At 42.4% G+C, this 11,058-nt stretch overlaps 1 protein-coding gene across 12 annotated transcripts in view; it reads right to left on the bottom strand.

Moving 5' to 3' along the window:
- Window positions 1-263: 263 nt before the first annotated feature.
- Window positions 264-11,058, bottom strand: part of DOCK10 (dedicator of cytokinesis 10) — a 275,833-nt gene continuing 265,038 nt past the window's right edge. For 5 of the 12 annotated variants that reach the window (XM_032277648.1, XM_032277637.1, XM_032277641.1 and 2 more), the window contains 6 exons: window positions 9,618-9,828; window positions 7,870-8,060; window positions 5,609-5,709; window positions 5,275-5,413; window positions 4,024-4,099; window positions 264-1,014 (listed from right to left, as the gene is read on the bottom strand). In XM_032277648.1, coding sequence (XP_032133539.1) covers window positions 953-1,014; window positions 4,024-4,099; window positions 5,275-5,413; window positions 5,609-5,709; window positions 7,870-8,060; window positions 9,618-9,828 — 780 coding nt within the window. In that variant the 3' untranslated portion in view covers window positions 264-952. The remainder of the gene's footprint in view (window positions 1,015-4,023; window positions 4,100-5,274; window positions 5,414-5,608; window positions 5,710-7,869; window positions 8,061-9,617; window positions 9,829-11,058) is intronic. The other 7 variants (XM_032277643.1, XM_032277640.1, XM_032277644.1 and 4 more) reach the window with 5 other exon arrangements.

Below are 11,058 nucleotides of genomic sequence, written 5' to 3'. Positions count from 1 at the left end.
AATGGAACATTTGTGATCCGTCTGAGAACCTCCACAAACCTTAAGATTCGGATTCATTATATTTTCCCCAAGTCATTCTAAGTCTCTCCTACATTTAGAAACCTCTGATCTTCCCAGTTCATCTTTGGAGGAACTTCTTAGCTGAAATTTGAGTCCTTTCTTGGTTCTTGGCATGGCATCATAAGTATTGAGTTTAGATTTGCATTCGGTAGATATCCAATGAACCATTTTTCTCAGTAATTCACCCACTCTTCAAGGGGAAACCAAATGCAAAGTAACTGTATTTTTTATTTCTATGAACAACAAAATACTTTCATAATTTCACATCCCATTGCTTTTAAGAGCACATATATTATAAATAAAGAAACTCCACAAATTTTAAAGATTAGTATTTATCAACACTTTTGTACACATACACAAATATTCTAATATAATGGTATCTGAAACATTATTCATATATTTTTAGTACTCTCATAATATTAACTAAAAGGGATCTTTTAAATTTGGTAAAAACCGTATATTTTACAATCTTTTATTTACATTTGAAATATGCTTAAATGTTACAAAAACATTCACTTCAACCATTAAAATCTGTGTACTGGGACTGGGGTACTGAACATAATATAACTGACGGCAAACTTGGGGTTTGCATATGAGCTACACATTCACTGGAATTTCATGGCAAATATTCAAGTTGGCTTGATCAACACTGCTCAAAGAAAAAAATTATACAAAATGTGCAAATTCAGAGGCTGGCAAAATTCTCAAGCTAGCGAGGTAAACAAAAATATTAACACCATGAAAACTTCAAATAAATTAAATCTGTCTTTCTCTTCCCCGAGATTAGCTGCAAATTTAGAAAGTTCTCTTAGAGGTGGGTCTGATGCTGCAGACCCCTCAGACTTCAGCACTAGGTGAGATGGAGACGGTGGGGAGGGTCAGAGTTGCTTTGCTAATTACTCGAGTGTAGGTTTGCTCCACTCCGCGCTTTGACGGGTCGTCCCTGCCCGTAATCTTAAGACAGGAAAAAGCACAACGAAATAAGATAATAGAGAGGTTAATGTTAATATCCCAAACACAAAATGAGAACCCAGAACAGAGGTTTTTATTCCCCACAGGGTAATTTATGCAAATTATGAAAAGATACATGTCAAAGTAGATCTAAAGAATTTTTCCCCAAGACCATGCGCTAGCCATTTTAGTGAAAGTTAAAATAGTTTCACAATCCTCTTCTGCTATTTGATATAAATTTATAAATGTTTGGATGAAACTTACAAATATATCTGAGTAATTCCAGGATTTTATTCTATTCTAAAAGTTTATAATTTATATTGTCAGCATCTGCTGAAAAAGGGGAACATTAGAAAGCTTATTTAAATGTTTGCATAAAAGGAAATATAGTAAAAAAAAAAAAAGGTCTTGACCTGATTTTAATTTTGAAAAGAAAAGAAAAGAATGTTAATGTGTCTAAAAAATGCTTTATCAGATTGACTCAAATAATGACATGTAAGTACAATAACAACGGAAACTCCAGATACCTCTAAAATATGTTTTTGTCCAGAAGAGAAATTAATTACATTTCTAATTGTGAATATTTTTCCACTAACTTCACACATTGTCCTACTGTGCCATGATCTTCATCTCTACTCCTCTTCCAAGATAGAATTGCTACTTCTATTCCCCAAAGAGCACTCAGCATCTAAATATCCTATACTACCAATAAATTCTCTTTATGGTCAATATTACAAAGCTCTGAATAAATAATCTGGCTGATGATATGTTCAAAGAGTAGACTCCAGGTGCGTATACCTATGCTAGGCATCGCACCAGATTGGATCTGTTCCTTTCTCTGCATTTTTTATTTGATACCCGTCATCGCAGTTGACTTCACTATGCTGTTATTCTCACTGAATTTTGAAACAGACTCCAAATGGGCATCTTATACTGAGGTTCAATCTGAATGCTTATAGGCCTTACTTTGGCCTCAGTCATAGAAGGCTTTTATGTTTTTTGCCATTTATTAAACGGTATGGAATTTTGGCACCTATAAAAGTAATTATTGCCTGCTGGTCAGTGACAACTCAAACTACTTTATCTCAACGTCTCCATTTTACATAGCAGCATCCACTCTATCTTGTTTTGTGTCTTTCCCTATACGTACTGGAGGTTCCTTCATTAACTAGATGTCTTCAAAATACTCCTGTAGCTAATATTTTTCTAGACACTTTGGAATGAATTGCAAAAGTAGCTGAAACAGCAAGAGAACAAACATAATTACATTTTTTAGTTTTAATCACGTAGACTGGGATCACTTTAGAGCACTGATGTAATTTGAAAAAACAGCAATCACGTAGTTTTTTTTTGAGATGGAGTCTCACTTTCTCACCCAGGTTGGAGTACAGTGGTGCGATCTTGGCTCACTGCCACCTCTGCCTCCCGGATTCAAGTGATTTCCTCACTCAGCCTCCCAAATCTCTGGGATTACAGGTGCATGCCACCATATCTGGCCAATTTTTGTCTTTTTAGTAGAGACGGGGTATCACCATGTTGGCCAGGCTGGTCTCGAACTCCTGACCTCAGGCAATCTGCCTGCCTCGGCTTCCCAAATTGCTGGGATTACAGGTGTGAGCCACTGTGCCCGGCCTCATGTAGCTTTAAAAACTAACTCTGGGATGAAGAAGTATGTAAATAACTGACTATGTTTTGTAAAAGATTTATAGGAGCATTGTGACCTGACCAAGGACAAAGAGGTTCCCACCTCCTCAGACTGTTGCCAGTGCCCAGATGTCTGTGGTCATTAGACAGTTCTTGATTTCAACCCCCTTCTTTTCTCCCTTCCCTTAACATAGAAAGAGCTGAAAATGTGTACTGAGTTAAGATGGCGCTTTAGGATGCTGGTTCACCATCTTAGTGTTTGCTGGCTCTATGAATAAACCTGATTTTCCGCCCATCAACTCTCACTTCTAGTGTTCGGCTTTTGAGCAGAGAGTAGACAAACCTGGGTTTGCTTACACATCATTCATTCTATTATTTTATTTCTTTTTTATATTTTGATGTCTAACTATCTATTTTAATTGTTTCTTTTTTTTTTTCTTTTAGATGGAGTTTTGCTCTTGTTACCCAGGTTGGAGTGCAATAGTGTGATCTTGGCTCACTGCAACCTCTGCCTCCTGGGTTTAACCAATTCTCCTGCCTCAGCTTCCTGAGTAGCTGGGATTACTGCCACCACACCTGGCTAATTTCTTTTTGTAGTTTTAGTAGAGATGGTGTTTCACCAGGTTAGCCAGACTGGTCTCAAACTCCTGAACTCAGGTGATCCACCTTCCTTGGCCTCCCAAAGTGCTGGGATTACAGGCGTGAGCCACCACACCCAGCCTGTTTCTATTTTTAAACATGCAATAGAATTTTTTCTTCGTTGTAATTTTTTATGTACCTGTTTTCAGAATATGTGCATGAATAAATAGGTATGTGAAGGTATTCCCATAGAGGGAGACATATGTGACAAATCTCCATTGAAGTCCAGGACCAGGAGAAAATGTATCTTTCCTATAGACAGACCTTTTTACAGATCTGTAACAAGGTCTGTGCAATCCACCAGTTTCTTTCCTTTGTGTCAGTTTCCACGAGGCATAGAGCCAAGTTTTGCTTCTTTTAGCAAAAGTGTCCAGGAAAAGAAATGATTTTTCTCTCCCCCTAATCACCTGGTCCTTGTCTTTATATTTTTGTTTTAGCGCATTTTTGTATAGTATATCTTTATTTGGGAAACAAATCAGCTCAAATATATTTTAGAAGTTGGAGTATGAGTTTTCATTTTAAAATATATGTTTTGAGCTTTAGTTTTAATCATAAGGCTTTTTCCCCCATCGACCTACCTGGAAATGGAAATGAAATTGTTCTAATTAAACAGAACTTAGAGAGCACTAGCCGCTGTGGAGGTGACTGAAGAAACTGAATGGCTAGGAAGAAGGGGGTACACCAGAAGGCCACAAATGACAGAGTAGACATAAAGAAAGAGAAACATACCACTTTTGCTTACAGTACTGAGGGAAATACTAGACACAGAGGAACAGAAGCTGTACAAACACGGACCTCGATAGAGCTGCCAGGAAAAAAGAGAAAAGCATTTTTGGTCCAAAGTTTCCAGGTCAGATGTGATTTACAGTTGGAGACAAACATTCCTTCACCACCTTCCCGAACTTTCAGATCCACTGTTTGCTCTTTTTATTTCATTCCCAGATTTATGATTTTCTCTTTTCTATCAGGTCATCTCTCCTGAGTATTTAATTCCGATCGCCCTTCAAATAGCCTAAACCAATACTATCTCCACTCAAAATCAGGATAGAAGAAGACGGAAAGAAAGAAGAGAAGTAAGATGGGAAATGCAATTAGAAAAAACAGATTCATACAACACACTTCATGGTTTGTGGGTCATATTAATGGTGCCAAGCCATTTAAGGAAAACAAGGGAAGTGCATTCAGTGGGTGGCTACCATGTATGAAGCACTACAGGAGGAGACAAATTCAAGTTCTGTCCCTCAGTTTTTCTGTAGAGAACACATCTAACTCCTGCAGGGGAGCAGGGATGATATGTCCAGGTAGGGCGTGGGGGTATGGATTCTAGGAACTCGGTCAGGAAGCAGCACTTGGCTTTTAACCAGTTGATTTTTAGCCAAAAGGTACTGAGATGACTGAATGCCCACATTTTGTGTGTAGCCTTACAGAGCATGCTGCATACGTCCCAGACATCATGGATGACTTGCTGGTGGGTAGGTGGTTGACTTTTATCTGAATTCTGCACATCTGCAGGAGGTCCAGCCTCTGTAGAGGCAGTCTTGGTGGTAAACAGCCATGACTAGTCCTGGGGTTCTTTCTGAGTGTGGCGAAGAGACCCCCTCAACTGTGAACTCCACATCACAGCCTCGGGGTTGTGAGCTCCTTAACCAGGGATGGCAGAGGGTGGCAGCAACCCGCGTGGGAATACCACCAAGTATTCCTCAGTGTTTAATGGGACGCATAGTCTAGAAAACCAAGCATTCATGTGAACTCTGGAAAGTGTCTGGTTTCTCATAATCTTTTTCTACAGATTTTCTCCCAACCTGACTTCTGCTTTGGGGCAAGAGGATGGTGTGCATAGGGGAGAGAACAACTCAGCAACATGGCGCTGATGCGGTGATTTCTGCAGCAAGAAAAGAGCCTCTTTCCCGTCCTTCTGGCATTAGGGGTGAAAGGGACTTTCTGTCCACTGATAGTGCATGTGCACCAAAGAGCACTCACCTGCTCATTCATGATTGTGGAGAGTTCACTGAGCATGTCCTTGTAGTGGGACCTCAGTTCTTCCTGGTACTCCAGCTGGTCCTCTTTGATGAGGCGTTCATTCACGTCAAGGGCCTGCCCACATGCATCTGCAAATTGCCTTTAGCGACAACATGAAACACATTAAAAACCAGCCCTGGGAAGTGGCACTGAGTTCAGTGACTGTGAGTTCAGAGTCGGGCTGCTGATGGACTCTGCCACCTCTGTGAGTTCTGGTGTGGTGGCTTCTTGGGGGATTCAGGACTCCCTATCTGAGGACGTTCAAGGAAGAACATTCCAACAAAGAGAAGCTCACCTGAAGATCTCCTTCAAAAGTTTTACTTGGTTGTCAGGGTACTTCTTTGCATTGGTTTCTTCAAGGAAAGCTCGTGCATAGGCCATTGGCCCGGCATTAACCTGTTGAGGAGAAGAGAATTGGTAGAGGATGGTCTGCCTTCTCCATGGAGCCTTCTCCACAGCTGGAAAGAGTAGCAGCTGTGCAGGGATGCGTGGCACCCTGCTCTCACACACTGACTTCTAGTCTACTCATTTGTATACCTGACTGATCTGCTGTTCTCCAGCTTGTCAATAAAGCATGAGTCTGAGCTCGCCTTTCACTGACAAACTTCCCAAACTTGTCTTTTGCCAACTCTTTCACATTTTTTGCCGTATCTGCACATTGCATGATTGCTATTTTTTCTTTCTTTTTTCTTTTTTAGAGACAGGGTCTCACTCTGTTGCCTAGGCTAGACTGCAGTGGCACGATCACTGCAGCTTCAAACTCTTGGGCTCAAGTAATCCTCTTGCCTCAGCCTCTCAAGTAGCTGGGACTATAGGTGTTTGCTACCATGCCTGGCTAATTTTTTTTAAAAAAAATTTTTTGTAGAGACGGAGGTCTCACTACATTGTCCCAGTTGGTCTCAAACTCTTGGCCTCAGGCAATCCATCCTCTTTGGCCTCTCACAGTGCTGGGATTATAGGCATATCCCAACCACCAAATCTGTTTTCTTAATAGCTTCTAAAACTAGATTCACTTTGATTAACTCCAACATATTTATTTAAATTTAACATCTGTGAAATCAAATGTTTGAAGTGCTGTTTTTTTTTTTCTATTAACACTCAAATAAACTCATACTATTATAAAAGGATAATGCACAGTGGTAGTGGTGTGGGCACTGCCCTGGAATTACCATTTCACTGGGTTCTCCTTGATGGCCTGGCTTAGATTCTGGCCCAAGGAGGCATTTAACAGTTTTGCTGAATGAATGCACAATGCTGGGTTCAATTCATGCTCATGCACATGGATGGCCTCACTTGTACGGGAGTCCATATCCCTTAGTGCATGTAAGCTTTTAATGTGGCTGTTGGGCTTGGGAAGGAAAAAGGGAAAAAAACGAAGGAGGGAGCTGACTTCAGTGGCCTGTGACCAGCAGGCATGGCCAGTGTGGCAGATGCAGTCACTGGTACTGAGTGTAGCATCTTTTGCTTCTCCAGATCCAATCTCCACTTCCCTTCACTCAGCTATGTGCCTAGGGAAGTCATCCTGTATGGGGCAGGACAACGGCTCTCTTGCTTTCTGGCCTTCTCAGCCCATGAACACAGACGAGAGAGGTGGGGAAGAGGAGAGGGTGGTCAGTGTCAGGATCAGTAGCACTAATTTTGTCTTTGGCTTTTAGGCTCCAATATAGCTGTGTAGGGTGCTACTACTGATCTTCCTTTATTTAGCAATTAATTACTTTGTTCCTTATAAATATTTAGCATCAATTTATTAATATAGTAAATTAAATTAATGCCTTGATTCCTAAGTTATGTGGGGCTCCCTTTAATTTTGTGCCCAAGGTGAGTGCCTTACTCGCCTCACCTGTCTGGCCCTGGTGCTTCCTTCTTGCAGAAGCCTCTCTATTGCTAGTTGAGGCCACTCCTGACTGCTTGTCTGTCATCAGACGGACCTCTCAGCTCCCCTGTCTGCTTCCACTAACTCTCCCTTCCTTGCATCTTCAGGTCTAACGTGGTCACACCTTCTGAGTGCTGCCAGCCCTCGTGCCAGCCTTGCTGGCTTTCCCAAATGCATCACACGCTTTTGCAAACAGTTTATTTATTCTGTCCTCCTCAATCACTCACTATGAGCATGCCATCTGCTTCCTGTCACAACTCTGACAGACAGATAAACATGCATACACCTTTTATGAACTAGTAATCATTCTTCTTGGATTTCTTTCAGAACAATTTTATAAGGCTCTTAATGACAGGTATGTACAAGAATGTGGTACTTCTTTATTAGTTAATTCATTTGTTAGTATACAGATATAGAATACAGTTATCCACAGAAGATGGGATAGCAGGGTAGAGGAAGAGGAAATTGTATTTCAGCTAAACTTAAGAAAGGCATATCTACAGGTGTTGGGTAAATCAATGCATATTGACAACTAGATGCAATTTTAAAGACCCAGATAAAGGTGTTCTATTCTCACATATAGAAAACTGTTTCTTGTATTCTTTGTGAACAAAGTTCCCCGAGCACTTTCCATCAGGCTTCACTGGCCGTGTGCACCTCAGCCCTGGGCAGTGCTTACTCACCTTCACGCTGACACTTCCTTGCAGTTTGAGCTGTAGTCTGATCATGTCCACTTCTTCCATTGTGCAAAGCTGATTAAGCTCAGAAACCTTCTTGGACATCTCGTCAATTGCCACTTCAATAGGATTCAGTTCTGTGCTCGATTGGCTTACGACCTGTATTCTCTTCTTTACGTAGGGGAACAGGTGACTCGCTGCACAAAAGGCGTACAAAAGGATTTCAGGGTTAAGGATCAGTGAAGGGTCAAGGGTTTGCCTGAAGGACCAGAGGATCATGTATCATTTCACGGCACATGGCGCCTTCCAGTCTGCATGCTTTTCACGTGTGGGAGTTACTTTTTCTACCAGGAGTCATCCTCTCTCATATGTCTTAGCTTTTGCCCAAACTCCCTTGAGCTGGTGTGCTCTTCTGCCTTCACTGCTAACCGCCCCTCATTCTCACAGCTGTTTAGGCCTTTAGAATTTTCTTTTTCTTTTTTTTTTTTTTTTTTTTTTTTTGACAAAGTCTTTTTCTTTCCCCCCGGCTGGGGGGGTATGGCGTGATCTTGGCTCACTGCAATCTTCGCCTCCCAGGCGCAAGCAATTCCCCTGCTTCAGCCTCCTAACTGTGACTACAGGTGCACACCACCGCACCCAGCTAATTTTTTTGTACTTTTAGTAGAGATGGGGTTTCACCATGTTGGCCAGGACGGTCTGGATTTCTGGACCTCATGATCCACCCGCCTCGGCCTCCCAGAGTGCTGGGATTACAGGCGTGAGCTACCGCGCCCAGCCAGGCCTTTAGAATTTCTAAACACTGAAAAGATGATAGCTTCCACAGCAACTTGTAATTCAAATAAAACTACACTAACCCACAATACAGAATGCTTAAATGTATACCAAATAGTATCTATTGATACAGCTTTGTTGTGGCTTTTTTATTACAAAAGTTTTGGATACATTTACTGGAGGCAGACACTTGTCACAGTTTAGACGTCAGTGCTACTGATAGGCTGTGGCCTCATCCAGGACTGCCCAGCTCTCAAAGCAGGTTACTGATTTCCAAATCATTTCCTGCAGAATGCCCTCACTCACCTTTCCTGCAGCCAACCTTAGGAGCCCCTGCTGGGTTCTCTTGTTTCATTTCTCCTGCTCTGCTCACCTGAAATTCTTGCCTTACTTGGCTCTTTCTCCTACCAGACTGTGAGCACCTTGAGGGCAAGAATCATGTTTCATTTGCATTGCCAGAACCTAGAACAGTGCCCAGCCCCTAGCAGTACCTCATTAAATGTGTGCTGAGGGAATGAAAGGATGATGAGCTCACAGCATAGATCTAGAGAGCGTATGGAGGGATATCGGAGATTGACATCTGCATTCATTCTGCAGATGAAGAATTTGAATCCCAGAGTGGTTTAGAATCTTGCCCCAAAGCACATGATGAGAGCTGTTAACCCAGAAGCAACTGAAGGCAGACTCAGAGAGGAAAGTTCAGAGTGCTTTGTGTCTTTCCCAAGGCACTGACCCCAAGACCCTTCGGACTTACAACCTAAGGGAGTAGGTATGCAAAGCAATTCTTTTGACAATTTCTCTTCTGGTTGACTTCTGTTAATAAAGAGGTGGAAATCCCTTCTTGGCAAATATTTCCAAGTTAGCACATTTTGGGTACTTCTGTGTCTGCAGGACTACTGAAATAATCCTTGATTCCTACTGATCCAGCCCTACAAAGCGGCCTGTGCTGGGGCCACACGCGAGGCCCAGCTGCCTGCACCTACTTGTCAGGATCGTCCGCCGCTTGCACTGCTCTGCCACTCCACCGTGCTTCTTGCCCGACAGCGTGAAGGGCGTCTCGAAGACAAAGCGGTTGATGTTGTGGTGCATTTCAAAATCGGTCTTCCGGTCTTCGATTTCCTTTTCCTCAAAGAATGGCGTGACATAGGTCACCTGGATGTAGGCATATTTGGGGTCCAAATCCTTGGGGTTTACCTGTGTTAACAGATACGGGCAATGTGAGTGGTAAGCCCTGGAGTGCTCCTGAAAGCAGGAGGCTCCTATTCCCTCAGCTTGCATCCCAAGGAGGCTGTGCCTCTGCCCTTAGAGAAAAATGAGCAGTCACATCATTTCAGAGCTGGGCAGGATCACAGAGAGTGAAGGCTGGACTGCTGCTGAGCAGCCAGGTCTGCAGAGGTGGGATTGGAGCCAGCTCGCCAAGTAGCTGAGGCTCTTCCAGACGTGCCTGCCTGTGGCATGTTATTTAGTCCTTTCTTTTTTCTTTTGATTTTTTTTTTTTTTTTTCTTAAATGAGACGGAGTCATGCTCCGTTGCCAGGCTGGAGTGCAGTGGCATGATCTTGGCTCACTGCAACCTCCGCCTCCTGGCTTCAAGTGATTCTTCTGCCTCAGCTTCCCAAGTAGCTGGGACTACAGGCACACGCCACCACATCCAGCTAATTTTTGTATTTTTAGTAGAGACGGGATTTCACCAGGTTGGCCAGGATGGTCTCCATCTTTTGACCTCATGATCTGCCCGCCTCGGCCTCCCAAAGTGCTGGGATTACAGGTGTGAACCACCATGCCTGGCCTAGTCCTTTATTTTCTCTCTTCTCTGCAGTGAATGTCCAATTGCCTTTGTCTGAAATGTAAACTTCTTTTATTTTTTATTTTATTTATTATTATTGTTACTATTTTTTGAGACAAGGTCTTGCCCTGTCTCTCAGGCTGGAGTGCAGTGGCAAAATCTTAGCTTACTGTAATCTCCACCTCCCAGGTTCAAGCGATTTTCCTTCCTCAGCTTCTCTAATAGCTGAGACTACAGGCATGTGCCACCATGCCTAGATAATTTTTGTATTTTTAGTAAAGAGAGGGTTTTCCATGTTGCACACGCTGGTCTCAAACTCCTAGCATTAAGAGATCTGTCCTCTTGGCCTCCCAAAGTGCTAGGATCACAGCCAGGGGTCACTGCGCCCAGCCCTAGAATGCAAGCTTCTTGAGAGTAATTCAAATAAAAACTTTTAAAAAATATCTTTTTGTCCCTTTATGATTTTACCCATGTATCTAGACTGGGGCCAATAGGAGGTTCCCTGTCTAATTTATCAGATTAGCTGATGAGCCTATTACACGATTGCAGAATTTTGTACTTTAATGTCAGGTTCCTTCTCTTATCGGTAACAAGTCATGGTACGCATTTTTTTTTTTTTTTTCTTAACAAACTCTGCTT

Source organism: Sapajus apella, unplaced genomic scaffold (assembly GCF_009761245.1).
Source record: "Sapajus apella isolate SASKATOON/1434 unplaced genomic scaffold, GSC_monkey_1.0 scaffold10, whole genome shotgun sequence".
NCBI lineage: Eukaryota > Metazoa > Chordata > Mammalia > Primates > Cebidae > Sapajus > Sapajus apella.
Note: the sequence above shows the minus strand (reverse complement) of the source record. Positions and strands in the feature narration are given on the sequence as shown.